Here is a 14,947-nt window from a genome sequence, read left to right as displayed (position 1 = left end):
CACACTGGGATTTCAAATCATGTACCAGGGCGCCTCTCTCTTCTCTTTTCTTTCCTACACAATACTGTAAATCATGCAGATGTGCTAAGAAATACATAATCAGTGAAAAACGTAAATTTACTTGGTTGGAGGAGACGGGGGGTCGTGGTCCGGAGGTGCCAGGCTGAAGGCGTTGCCTAGCAACATATGCATCTGCGTGCGGACCTCGTCAATGGATGGCTGAGAGCTGAGTGTGGAGGAGTCGGAGCCACGGTGAGCTTTCACCCCCAAGCTGCCGTTCCCGGTGCCATTAGATCCACCTCCATAACCCAGAGAGCTCATGAGACGGTCCACATTGGTCTCCTCAAACGGTTCTGGTTCGCCCTAGAGAAAACACGGTCAAGTGAGCAGGACAGGGGTGCATTCCATCAACTTGCCCATCAAGTGATGGGAACATGGAAACCAAAATCACACATTGTTCTGACAAAGCAAATAACCGTCTCTCACCACCTGATGTATGAACCTCTTTCCTAAGAAACAAATGCTCTGAAGAATATACATAAATAGATATCCATAAATCAAATCCAGTGGTCTTGTTAAAATCAGTTCATGGAGAAGCTGAAAAAAAGGGAGAACTCACAAAATATAGCGATCAAGATGGTAAGGAGCAGAAGCCCACAGAAAATGCACCACAGAGATGTTGTTTCCCGGTAAGGGAGTCTAGAATAAACCAATAATTTTTTTACATTTCTTTCTCTAATCATCAGGTAGAATCATCAGTTCTCCTCTAGGTTCTCCTGCAACATGACTACGTACAGTTCCAATAACAATAATATAATATATATATATATATATATATATATATATATATATATATATATATATATAATATATATATATATATATATATATATATATATATATATATATATATATATATATATATATAATATAATATATATATATATATATATATATATATATATATATATATATATATATATATATAGGTGTTGATTCAACTGTATTAACTCTACTGAGGGTGCAGCTTGGTGGTGTTGAACTGTACTGCATTATACAGAGAGGTGTTTCAGTTAATTAGCATACCCTCATTGATTCTATTCTACGTGATCTCCTTTTGATAACTAATATAATAACTAACTCCCCGTGGGGAGGCCTTCCTCCCACCTTGAAAACCTCTGAGTTAGTTAGCTAGCTGTACCTAATAAACTGTATTTTTATATATTATTTGGGATTTATTTAAAGTCACTTAACTGTTTAAGTGTTTAAACTGTATTACATCAGACAATGACAACTTCAGTAACTACTTTAGTCAGTTTTTAATTAACATTTGTATGGATTAATTAATTTGGATACAGAAAAATGTAATAAGATTGTAATATTACACACTAAAAGTTGATCAACAATAATATTATCCAAAATTATTACCCAGCACTCAAACATATAAAATACAAAGCAGCACACACACACACACACACACACAAACATGAAGCAGACAAAGCAGCTGTAGCCCCAAACCAACATAAACTGTATATGTATATATAACCTAGTATACTGTAGCAGGTTGCATATAGCAACAATTCTAAAGCATGAAAACCAAGCTGATAAGATACATATATTCTACTGTATGAATATACACATACAGACAAGCTCCTGCACAAACACACTCAGGGTTTTTCCTGCATAGAGAAATTTTTGGAAATGTTGAACTCAACTTTTATTATTGACAAGACTCTGCATAAACAAATGAGAGACTAACCAGCATGTAGAGCATCTTTCTTGCACAATAATTTAATGACTGAAAATAAACAAAATAAATGAAAGTGCTCTTTTGTCCAACTGGAATTAATGTTAGGCTACTAATGGTAAGCTATAGTAGCCTGTACTATTATCTGAAATTATAATGAATACACAAACATTAGCACTAATCAAACCTTAACCACAGTGGTCTAGGCTAATATCAGAAAATGGTTTTATTTGTGAAACAACTGAATCTCAACTAATAAACTATCTGTAGGCAGATTATCCAAATCAAGTGTAACCTGTAAATATATTATTATACTAACATTATACTTTCTATTTAATGTTGAATTATGTATTAATACTCTAATTTATACCTTTACTCCTCCAGATTGTAGATATATTGTGTTTATTAAATGGAAATAACAAGAAAATACATAGATTTCAGTCATAAGGTAACTCATTGACTTTACTGTATGCGTACCGATCAAGCTTATTGTCCCCCCCCCAAAGGCCCATCCTGAGCCAGGAAAAACCCTGCACACTGTGTTCTCTTTGTGCCGTTTCAAACAGTTTGGTGCATCCAAGGCTATTAACTGCTATCGAGTCTCCCATCTGAATCCATGAATAGGCTATAATCATATTCAGAGTCATTGACATTCAGCTAGGTAGCACAGTCGCTGCTGTTACTGTGGTGCAGCAGAGAAGCAGCAGAAAGAGATTTCACTCACACTTGCTACTATCTGTCCCCATTTTATCTCCTTCTCTCACAGTCTTTCTTCCGTTCTCCATCGTACGCTCTCGTTAAAATGAAGAAATCACTGCTCTAATCTTCTGGTCATTTCCTCCCTTTCTGTCATACTTCCTCTGTCTTTATCTTTCTGTTTAGTGCAGGTTTATAAAGTTCATCCGCAGGTGATTTGTTAATCCTCTAGGTATGAGCTCGGAGCATCAGGGTGAGAGCGTAGGATGGAAAGGAAGGATTAAAGTTATAAATGCTCTCAAAAGATTAATTTATTAGTTTGAGAAAGTGCCAGAGCTGTACTTTGCCACAACCATCATGTGACCTATTTGGAAGAAGGAGGATCCATCCAGCGTTTCATCATCTCTCTGTATGACTCACCTGGTCAGAGGCTGAACCTGAGCTGCTAAATTACAGTTGGTTACAGGATCCAACTTCAGAATCCTTCAAAGCTTCGCATGGTCTTTGTCGCTGGGTACTTCTCTGAATATCTCCTAAAGTAAAGCTCTCACATTCTCTACTTACACACCCTTGGTCCTGGTTAAAACTTAAGAGTTATAGAGGCTTCAAATCACTAACATTTTTAAAACTCGTGTTAAAAGCAACATTGTTTCACTGTCCTCTTCCTGCTTCGGATGTGATCTTCTACCTCACAGTTATAAAAGAACAAAGAACGTTTACCCGGCTTTAATTTGAAAGTACCTGACTTGTCCAGGTACTCACGTCGTAGCCGTTGTTACGGATGCCCCTCCTGGATCTTTCTCTGAGCACCAGCAGGTCCATCTCCGTCTCTACTGGGCTCGGGCTACTCAGAGACTGCCGGCTCCAATAGGTGGGCTCCCGTGGGTGCGAGTACCTGATGGTAGGTGTGTGAAAAAACACACTTAACACTGTAACTACAGCAAGGTGTCATACTGTAGCTACTTCTGGAGAAAGTTTTATCAGGTTTCAGAGAGTGAGGAATGTTTACATGTAACACACGTACTTCAGCTAGCTTCACATGGTGGGATTCAGGGATACTTTTTTTAAATAAAAAGCATAGTGTTTTAAATAGTGAAGTCAAACTTTTCTGAGCTGATTATTCAATGGCTGTTAAAACATACTGTATAACACCTGGGCCATTTAATGTTTTCATTCACTTATTTTTATTTTTTATTTCATTTTATGATCCTGATTCCCGCTTCATTATTGATTACCTCCTGTATAGGCTACTTGTTGTATTTGCAACAAAGTTTATTGGAAAAAAACAATAAAAAAAAAATTCTGGTTGAAATGGACATGAACTGTGTAGAGGTTGAATGTGTTAAATCAGTTTGAGACAAAGAAAAGCAAAACAGACACTTATCCGCATGAACTGTGAAATATGCGCTGGCCAAAAATCACCCCTCACTACTCACTCACTCCTTATGTGTTGCTTAGCAACTATGCGCTACACATCTACAGTAGATCTATCATTCTTGGTGGAAAAATACCATTTATTTAGCATTAATTATTACTGATCCAACAACAAAATCACATTTTCATAACAGTAAGATTAAGTCTGCCTAACGTCAGTCAGTAAAGCACTTAGTATAATTAATAATAGTTTACTGCTTAAATAATTATGAAATGAAATGGAACAAAACATTCGCTTCAATAATGAAACAGAACTCACTTTTAATGCTGAAGTCTAATCCTCTAATTTTGGGAGCATCAAAACATTTTAACAGAGATTTTGCCCCAGCCAACATTTGAATATAATTTGAGTTAATTCTTTTGACTTCTTTAACCACCTGCAGTGAAGGCCAATGAAGCTTATGATTTAATGGAGATTCTTATATTTTCAATGACCAAATTATACTATTTTTTCCAGTATCTCTGGAACCCCGACTCCATACCTCTTATGACAACCAGCGAAGGAGGCCCTCTTCTCCTCAGCGGTCATTGGCTCCTTGACCGCGCTGTCGTGCCGACTGTGCCTGGTATCACGGTGACTATAACCATGGCTGCCGGTCTCAGACAGAGAGAACTCTCCGTAGCCTTTCCTCCGGGCCTTCTGCCGCAGTTTGTTCCTGTAGTGCTCGATGTCCGACTTCTGCTTCAAACCAACATGGTTTGCCTGCAAACAATCCATTCAGGTATTGAATTCAAGTAATCATATTTTCCTGGCTTCAATTCAGCGTTGTTTTCATGCTTTATGATGAACTGTTTCATATTTTTTTAATTTTTTTTGTCCCTTCTTTCTAGTGCTGAGATATGTTTGAACAAACATTCCCTACAGCTCGATAATCGGAGAATGTGTATCATGTTTAGGGTAAACATGATATTTTCTGCTAATGGAAACCAATCAATTGCAGATGAACTAGAAAACCAGAGAGCCCCAGAGGAGATTTCCTGGTCTTATGTTAAGAGATTGAGAGATAATTTATCATTAGCCTGCGTATCGCTGTCTTAGCTACAGAGAGGTGCACAGAGGTTAACATGGAATTGGAAGGAAAGGGAGGAAAACAGTGAGAGGTGACAGGCTGAGAGGGAGGAAAAGTGTTAAGACGGGTGAGAGTTTAGAGGAGGAGAGGAGGCATAGTGTTTGTAGCAACAACAGCTAAATTCAGCATCAGTGCAGCATGTCCCAGAGGAGATGTTATGATTATACTACAGTAGAGGCAGGGCAGGATAACAGACGCCTGAAACTGAATAATGTAACATAAAGCATTGACATTTCCAAACACAAACCTGAATCTCTGCCACACCCTCGTACACAGCTACCAAATGTTGCTGCACAGTATGTTTCTGTGTGACTGATGATGATGACGTTCTACTTTTTGCTCTGCCATGTGCTGTCAACACTGCAGACTCATCTTACAGCAGAGTGCGATTAAGCCTCGAGGTCATGTGTACATCATGTATATGTGTGTGCGTGTGCAGACTCACTTCCCCGTTGAGGACCACAGAGTCTTGGCTGTGGGATGAGGAGGAGGGGTAGGAATAAGTTGGCTGGGCCGTCATAGGTTTGATGGTGATGAGACGCAGAGAGCCTGAGTGGTCTTCGTACGGGTCTGGGAAGAAGAGGAAGACAAATGGGTTAGCGAGACTCAGACAGAAACAGTCCTTCCAGGAAGCTGTGATGTTGCAAGTGCAGGGATTTTCACAAATTCTACTAATCCCCACATTATTCAAACAGCAATTATGTTCAATCCGCTGATTGTAATTGTCAAATTGGGGGGGGGGGGGGGGTTGCACATTTTTAGCCAGTCTGGCAGTTTCTGACTGCAAATTGATTTAACTTGACCTTCCTTTTTGGCCATAGTGTCTTTCCAGTTTGAGTACATTTAATGTTAATGTCACGTCTTGTTCATTCTGCAGTAGGGATAGACAGGGAAAAATTAGAGTTAGATGAGAAGATTGATACCACGCTTATGTCTGTATGATACATATGTCAGAAGCTAGAGTCAGAAGCTGATTAGCTTAGCTTTGCATATAAAATGGAAACATTTTATCTTGTTTGTTTAACCCCTGCAAAAACCCAAGTGTAAGAAAAACAGGCTGTGGTTTATGCGCAGAGCCAGGCTAGCTGTCCTGATCCTCACATCTAACTCTCAGCAAGAAACCAAATGAGCTTTTTTCCAAAAGAGGTCAAACCTTTCCCTTAATGAGGCATGGTAAAGAGTGAGAGTGTGACTGCTTCTCCTGCTGCAGTTTTTCTTGTCTCCTTTTCTATGACAAAAAAAAAGTAGTATTGAATAAATTTCACGTAACTCAGACATTGAATCGGGACCAGCAGTAAAAAATGAAAAAGCTACAAGGCCCTACTAAATGATAAATGTGTAGAAAACATAACAACCCAAATACATACTACCTAATGGGAATGCAGAGAAAATATGTATGTACAGTAGCTGTGTATTTGAGAGAAATGTATCTGTACGGTCCTCACACACAATTCTAAAAGTCGGCTTTTCATCCTGCTGTTTTGTTTCATGGTTCCCAAGCTTCCAGTGACCTTGCTATGCTTTCACACACTCCATAATAATGACATTTGTCTAATATGTCTCTATGGTAAGATTCACTTGTTGTCATGGCAACTCTACAAATTTAGATTAGAGCAATTCACCACTGTTCACAGTTTAGGTCCCATGGCACAGGATTTCAAAAAACACTGCTCTGTGCTGTTTTCTTTTACTCGCCTCTCAGAGAAAACATCAGCTGTATGATGTGTCGTCCGCCTCTTCCAGTATATGAGGCTCCTGCATGTATGTGTGCATACGTGAGAGCGGCAGATGGAAAGTGTTGTGTTGTACTGGGCCCACTGTGACTCACTGCCTGACTGACATCATATGGCAGACTGCTTCGTTGTATGGCTACAACAGTCTGCCATTAACTCAGCTCCAAACCCACACTGTCACCATTCGTCCTGGCAGCAGTTCAGTCTGCTCTATTTGTTGCAGTTCTTGCACAAGATTGGAAACCGCGACACTACACGTAAATAAGGTGCACGCATAATAACATCAGATGCCGAACATTGGCCAGTTGTTTTCATCAAACATCTAAAGTATTTTCATATGATCATGTAGCTTTATTTGGTTGCTACAAAACATAATACATAATAATTCTGCAACAACTTAGTGAGGGCAATTTTTTTGTGTGTGTTGTCTGTACACTGGGACTCAATTGAAAATCTCCTTGCTAATAAGTACTGTGCTCTGATTTTTTATTGCTTCGGAATTATGAATTTTGTTGTTGATGGTGGAAGGAAACAGGAGTGCCCAGGGAAAACCCACGCAAACACGGGGAGAACATGCAAACTCCACACAGAAAGGCCTGGGCTGAATGAGGTCTAAACCCTGGGCCTTCTTGCTGTGAGGCCACCGTGCTGCCCGTTGACAGAGAAGAGAAACGGGAAACAGGATTTGGGGGGAGGGATGTGAGAACTGAGAAATGGAGAGAAAGGGCTTAGATAGGCTTATATACGTATGTACAGGTGATTGGATTAGAGAGGCACAGGTTGATGAAATGAGTGAAGCCCTGGTGGTTGGATTAGTGAGAGAGAGAGGTATGGTCTTGTTCCTGATCCTCAGTTATAATAACTACATGTACAGAGAGTGTTTTAGCCACACTAGGGGAGTGGCTATAGGGATGGCAAAATCAGGCTGTATTTAAAAAAAAAATAAAGGTTTGTTAGGTAACTATGTACATGGCATAAAAATATTTGCATTTGTACCTTGCAGATTAGAGAAGGGCTGGTGTCATTAGCCATTTCAATGTGCAGGAAAAAGGCAAACGAATGATGAGGATCAATTTGAGGGTCAATTTGATCTCTACCAGGACCTGTGTCGTATGTCATCCTCCTTCCCGTTACACACTTTGATTCAACTGTTAACACTATCTCTACATTGAATTGACTTGTTTCCGGCTTGTGTACTTCAGCTTAAAGAAGGTGAGTAATAGAGACTAATCTGTCTGATGAAGAGACTCACCCCACATTAAATCAGTGACATTCTTAAATACACCAACAGTGTCCAAACTCATCTTATATGCTAATTTTCCTGCACCATCTGTGACTGACTAACGAGATGTAACTGTTGTCTGTTCTCATTGTTTGCCATCATCAATGCTCATGATCATCACTACATTGATCATCAAACAGTTAAATGTGTTTTCTCCTAACAGCCACTGTTATCACCACCAAAGGGCTGAAACATAAAGCTGAAACATCATTAAGTTGATCTGATAGTGGAAGCGCAGATAACATCCTTTACTGCCCTCACACACACATCTGATTTAATTTTAACCTATTCCCATACTGGGGTTAAAGAACATGATGTCTGTTACCATTGGTAACATTGGTGAACTTTTTGCTCCACTGCTCTCCTTAAATAACAGATGCTGATGTATTTTAAAATCAAAATAAAATGTCATTGTGGACACTTATTTTTGTCTGTTGGCTGGTCACCAAGAAAAAATATTGCATTAACAACTTTCCATAAAACAACAACTTACGACATGTTAATTACTAAGCTTTAGAGGTGCTATTTCTGTGTTTTTCTTCTTTTTATCTTTTGTATATTTCATTGTCCTTTGTCTACTTTAGGTTCTAGAAATGAATTCAGCATAACTGTGAATACAAGTTAATAAATAAAATGTGCAGTCTTTGAGTTGTCTCTCTAACAGGAAATTCTATCTGTCACGCGCCCGCGCCCATACCCCGTGCATCAGATCGATTCTTCTCATAACACAGTCTCCTTTCTCATGCCTGGTTTGAGTGCTTGCTGCATATACTAGGTCAAGGTCAAGTGCTAAGATAATAATCTCTGCACACACCCAACACATTTTCCCAACAGACAAGCATTCAGTAAAATTCTCCTCCTTAAAGCAATAAGCTGTGTGTACTTTTGATTAGTTGTTACAAAATGAACCTTTAGTAATTGTTTCCCCTACGCCTTCTTCTGATTGTGTATATGATCTTCTGTTCCTCTGAATTGTACATCTATGCTTCTAGTTTAGTGGATTTACCCTTTAATTAATCTTTAATTTCTTGAACAGATTTCCAGTGTTCTCCAGTCAGTTTTTCTTTCGTCTCTCTCTTTTTTTCTAAAGATCTACTCCTGTCCATCCCCATTTCTCTGAACAGTAGTGAGAAAATGAAATAGTTAGTCATCCTCTTCTCCTCTCCTTCTCTCCTCCGGGTATTCAATCATTCGCTTGCATAAACACTATAAATCACAGAAATTACTGTGAACATTGGTTGGCTGATGCAAAAGAAATTGAAAATCACAGCGTCCTAGAATGTCACTGAACAGACGCAACGTTGCAGCGTTATCAGTGATCAGAGCATTGTTTATGCAACCAATTCGGAATGTGCAGAGCTGGAAAAAGATCTGCTTGTTAATCTGTTGAACAAGTCATATTGAAGGTGCAGTACATTTACTGCCACCACTGATAACAGGTACTGTAGATAAAAGCATGTGTAATATGTGTCTGTCTAGGAATCTTTATCAAAGTATAAATGGGATTATAAAATATATTCAACGGACACTGGAAACTGAGCTGTACAGATAAGATAATTCTCCAAGCAAAAGCAATTACTTATGATTAATCAACTTAATCGAACCTCTGTGACATTTCAAAAAGACCATTATTACAAATGTTTGTTTTGCAGCAACAAACTTTTAATTTAATTTCAAATCCTAGTCAAGAGCCCATGTACGCAAAATGTGGAGTTATCAATTTGCTGGTGGTGCATGCAACCTTAATCATTTCTTTTTGTTTTAAGAAAAATGTTAATTTAGGAACCTAAGTGATGTGCATTAAACATGCAGATACAGAAATAAGAAAACACTGAGAACATAAGTTACCATACAGTAGCTAACAAGTGCAAATGATGTAACTTTTAAGAAAAGCATCACCAAGAACTGCTTCAAATAGTAAGTTAACACATATCTGACTACACCGAGCGTCACTGACAGGTCTGAAATGGTCAGAGAACACTCTCCTACCTCACCCTACAGCTGACACACCATGGAGTACACAAATCACATCACTGCTACAACCAGAGGTCAGCAAAGTCAAGATTTTCAGCAGGCTAACTCTTTCAACCATCATTCACCACAGTGGAAGCATTCTGTATGTTTGATAGGATAGGCTGACACGGTGTTCATGTTAGCTGATTTCTTATTGCGAGGAAGGGAGGATTTGTTTTGTTTTGCCCTAACAAATCAGTAGCGAGTCACATATCTGTCCCACCAGCGATATTCTCAGTCAACACAGAAGCTATGGGGTTGTTAGCTGGAAGCAGTTCACTTTTTTCACAAAAGTTTAATAAGCAGGCTACAGTATGTCGATTTAGTTGTTATTTCTGTAAGTCGTCTTACAACAACCTCTAAAGCTACATAGAGCTTTGTGCCACTTTTGTGGGTGTCATTTTGAAGTTTTTCATGGATGTAACCAGTTAGCTAGCTAGCTAGCTATGTAGTAAGGTGTCAGGGGTAAATGAGTACAATACGTGACCTAGTTGTATTAAATGAACAAATCAAAGATGTTCGTGGTGATTCGGACATCTGGAACAAGACTACATTTTTGAACCTACATCAAATCAAAAACCAGGCAACACAGAATTCTGATTTAATGTTCTCTGGTTTGTACAAAATTAATGGAGTTTATCTTAAGTAACATTTTGATCATGTTTCTGGCTCTGTGGTCCCAGTTTTAAAGAAGACAAGGGTCTTTATAGGGTTGTGAGGTTGATAAGTTATAACTAATGACATTAGTCATGGTAAATACTGACCTATTAATGACTTGCTAACGTTGAGTCTGAAATGGGTGTGCGAAAAGACAAAGCAAGTGTCTCAAGGTAGATAAACACCATCGAAATCATATTGCCTGGCAACCCACGTTTTGCTTTTATCAATAAGTTAGTAATAAGCATCAGAAAATGATTGATGAAACAATAACAAAGCTAGTTACAACTTATAACCCCTTTATAAAGGGTGCCTTACATTAAAAGTGGTATCCTGACTGTGACTAACCATCATTTTGATTGTAGTTCTGTCAAAACCTGGTGGTGTTTTGTTTTGGGTTTTTTTGTATGTAAGTAACATATCTGCTATGTTTCAGTGTTTAAGTTGATTGGGATGGATCACCAGGGTAAAAAAGTAATCCCTTTACTTGAAATTACAGTACTAATTTGTTTTTAATAGCTACCCAGGGTATCAGTGTCTTTTCTCTCTGGATAAGGATTCCTCTGAGTGTCATGGGTTCAACGATGAGTCATTCTTCTAATGCACAAACCAAATGCTGTGGGTTGTATGGATTTGAATAACACCTAACTTGACAGTATGCTGTCACAACTATTGCCACCCACTTTCCTGTCTTTCCTCTGTGATTCTACTCCAAAGTAACTTGACGCACTGCTTAAGGCACACACACTGCCAGCCGTTGGCTTTTGTCTCTATAAGACACTTTTAGCTTTGCATCCTGGAATGAGGCAAGCCAACTGAAAACACCTAAAAACTGCAATACAAAAATATGAAATGCATCTTTTGATTCAGTTAAGACCTATATCTGCTGTTTGTGGGTATGAGTGTGTGTGTGTGTGTGTGTGTGTGTTTGAGGAGTAAAAAGATATGTGAGAGTATGTGATTTGAGTAAATGTGTCCTCACCATTGCAGTAATGTAATAATATTACTTTTCCCAGTAACTAGTGGTGTAACAAATTATTTTTCTAAAACAGTAATATTATTACAGTTACTAATGCGTGTTAATGCTGCGTTACTCGTTCCTGAACGCACCATCCTTGACGTGAATCCACGACTGTGCGGCAGCTCAGTGGCACAGGACTTTGTTGTTCATGTCCGCTGAGAGCCAAAACTAAAGGAAGAGTGGAGAACGAGGGCGAGAGGCGTTCTTTCCACAGCTGTAAGTAGCCACTGCCATTATTGTGTCACAGTCTAAGATGCAAAGAACATTGTCGTCTAGTGTAAACTCTGTGCGAGCAGCAAAAAGCTTTCAACCGTCAACATTTCTACATCTGATTTATTGAAGCATCTGCTGAAGCAGCACAGCAACGTGAAACTTACAGAAAGAAAGCACTGATGCTTTGGACTCGTCGGGAGAGAGTGGCGTTAACGTAACGTTTTGTAACTACTGAAGACTGCTCTTATAAACAGGCTACATGTGCAGAAAAACAGTAGTTCAAAAGTCGGGATTTACTTGCTTTATTTTTTATTTCAGCCGGTGGTGTTAAGAAACGTTAGGCCGCGGCTATATGCTTTATAAAAAAACACACTCCTTGCTGCTGTTATGAATATGATATTAGTTAAAAAGTCGGCTGCTTTGTTTGTGAGTGAAGGGTGGTAGTGAAAGCAGTGTTTCCCATAATTAGACAATAATTTGGATAATTATCAACACGGACCGGCATTTTTATTAGGCATATTTAAAATCATATTTGATTGAGGAGTATAATTCATGCAGCACCTCCTCACTCGCTCCCTCTTTCTCTCTCTCCTGAAAATCGCTGCACAAACCTGTCCAAAGTTAGTTAATAAACCCCTGCCCCCCGTAACGTAATGAGTAACATAACTAGTTACTTTTATCACCCAGTAATAAGTAAAGTAATAATATTACTTTTTTAAGGAGTAATAAGTAACTAGTAATATATTACAATTTCTGAGTAACTTGCCCAACACTGGTCATCACTATCATGTTCAGCTGGCTGAGTCACTGTTTGTATGAGTGAGTTCCCTCTTTGTGCTCATCTGCACTTCACGATATCATATTAATTATGCTTTGGGTAAAATATCATAGTACAAGAAGTGTGTGTGTGTGGGGTGCACTTGTGTTCATGAGTAAGGTTAGTGTATGTGTGTTTCATTTTCTTATTTTTTTTAACCAATGACAGACTTTGTGATGGGCACAAACATAAAGAAAGACTATCTATCCATCAGTGTGTGTCTGTAGGCCTATAACATTAAGTATTTCTTCTTCACTTAATTCTTTGTCTTTCCTCCCTCATCCATTCTCTGTACCTTATTTTCTCTCTCTCTCTCTTTACCACCCCTCCCTCCTCCTCCTCCCCCTTCTCACCGTTGGTGCTCCTCTTGTGTAGCTCCTCCTTGCCGTTCTTGCCGCTGCTGCTGCCGGTCGCCGTCCTTCGGGCCGAGGAGCTCTTGCTAGTGTTCAGCTTCCCAGAGCCGTTACTCGACATGGAGCCGTCCTCCTCGCTTGGCAACCGCCTGTAGTATCCATGGCAACAGAGAGAGGCATGGGAGAAAGGAAAGGGGAGTCTCAATGTGTACACAAACAGGGCATCATCTCTTGGCTAATACTGGCAACACACTATCAACTTTTAATGTAAGTTTAAAAACATACCATTAATGGAGCATTAAAAATAGATTCTAAAACGCCAAAAAATGTTGGCTGGAAAATCATCCAACAATAAATGCAACCCAAAATTATTAAGAGCTTCTTAAGAGCAACAATGTGAAGTGCAAAGCAATGGGATTTCATTGTAAAATCACAGCTTCAGCATGACTGTGTGCCTGCCTTTTTGTTTGCGTTTCTTCTTTTTGGTTGGTGTCTCTTTTCTTCATGCTTCTCAGTTCTTCTTTACTTTTCTCATATTTTCTTTGTAATTCTGAGCCTGGTCTTTAAAATAACTGGACAAATGTTCTAGTGATGGAGATTGTGTGTGGTGGGGCTCTGCTGTCTGTCATATCCTGTCAGGAAATGACCACAGAGCTCTGATGCTTTCGATGCTATTAGCATTCGTGCAGTAGTACCACGACATCAAAGTTCCTAAAAGCTTACTGCCAACCCTCTGTTAAAGACATCTACAGTACTCTAAAGTTATTGACATTCACTATGAGCAAACGTTGGCAAGCTTGTTTGCTCATTTGATAGCTTCTTAGCTACATCCATGCAAAGCCAGCCATTTGTAAAATGTGTAAAAACCTGTTTTGACTCAGATTTAAAGCATTTTAAAACATTTAAAGTTCTTGACAATAAGAAACTGGACATTTTTAATAGTTATTCAGTTTATTCAGTGCAATTTGTGAATGCCACACAAACAACTATGTTAATTTAAATTAATATCAAAATGCTATTTGTACCTCCAAGTAGTCTACAGCCATGGACGGATTATGCAAAAATGGCACCCTGGACACAGATATGTAAAAAAAAAAAAACACCCCACATACACAGGAGCAAGGCACCCACACTCAAAGACTAAAAATGACTCCATACATGACCCCGTACAACGCTGTTCTGGGTTTACATCTTCTTGCTCCTTTTTGTGTCTCTTTCTGGTTGTTACGTGCCATTTTGTGTGCATTTGTTTGTGGTCATTTGATTGACTTTCCCAAGACATGGTAACAGTCACTTCATGCAGAGGTTCTGGACCAGGTCCTGGGCCTGTACCGGTAGGCCTATTCAGCAGTCCATCTGATCCACCCCACTGGTTATCAGACAACAGAACGAGCCTAAACAGTGATTTGATTGTGGCTCATAAATGCTAACACTGACTGCTAAAGGGGCAAATCAACTCCTGTACTACTGCATTGTACTGTACAGTGTAGCTATTTTTCATCTTTTGTAAAGATAATTATTTTGGGTTGAAGTCATTGTGAGATGGTTTGCAATCCGACGTTTCTTTGCATTTTTATTAACAGAATTAATCCCATCAAAAACCATGCTATATTCAAGCTTAGAAAATGTTGGGAAATCCAGGACAAATGTAAAGGACAAATAGAGCAGCAACAATCCTGATTTTGTTGGGCAGGTTGTTCAACAGCCAGGGGCCTTGATGGAAATAACTTGATATATATGTATGTCACTTACACAGGCACACACACACACACACAAACATGCATACACACTACACACACGGCTGTAGAAGAGTCAAAAAAGTCATGGAACAACGTACATGAAGACATATATATATATAGACATCTTCTAGCCTGACACACACCAGGCACGTAACCATGTATACAACACACA

General features: G+C 39.0%; 1 protein-coding gene across 4 annotated transcripts in view; it reads right to left on the bottom strand.

Annotated features, from left to right (window-relative positions):
- LOC119894352 (UPF0606 protein KIAA1549L-like) overlaps positions 1 to 14,947 on the bottom strand; it is a 112,430-nt gene that overhangs the window by 11,902 nt on the left and 85,581 nt on the right. For 3 of the 4 annotated variants that reach the window (XM_038707052.1, XM_038707054.1, XM_038707056.1), the window contains 5 exons: positions 13,037 to 13,185; positions 5,393 to 5,517; positions 4,360 to 4,580; positions 3,185 to 3,338; positions 122 to 363 (listed from right to left, as the gene is read on the bottom strand). In XM_038707052.1, coding sequence (XP_038562980.1) covers positions 122 to 363; positions 3,185 to 3,338; positions 4,360 to 4,580; positions 5,393 to 5,517; positions 13,037 to 13,185 — 891 coding nt within the window. The remainder of the gene's footprint in view (positions 1 to 121; positions 364 to 3,184; positions 3,339 to 4,359; positions 4,581 to 5,392; positions 5,518 to 13,036; positions 13,186 to 14,947) is intronic. The other variant, XM_038707055.1, reaches the window with a different exon arrangement.

The sequence above is a fragment of the Micropterus salmoides genome, unplaced genomic scaffold (assembly GCF_014851395.1).
Source record: "Micropterus salmoides isolate LMB-PRFRI ecotype aquatic unplaced genomic scaffold, ASM1485139v1 Ms_hic_scaffold_8, whole genome shotgun sequence".
Lineage (NCBI taxonomy): Eukaryota > Metazoa > Chordata > Actinopteri > Centrarchiformes > Centrarchidae > Micropterus > Micropterus salmoides.
This window is presented reverse-complemented; position numbering and strand designations above follow the sequence as displayed.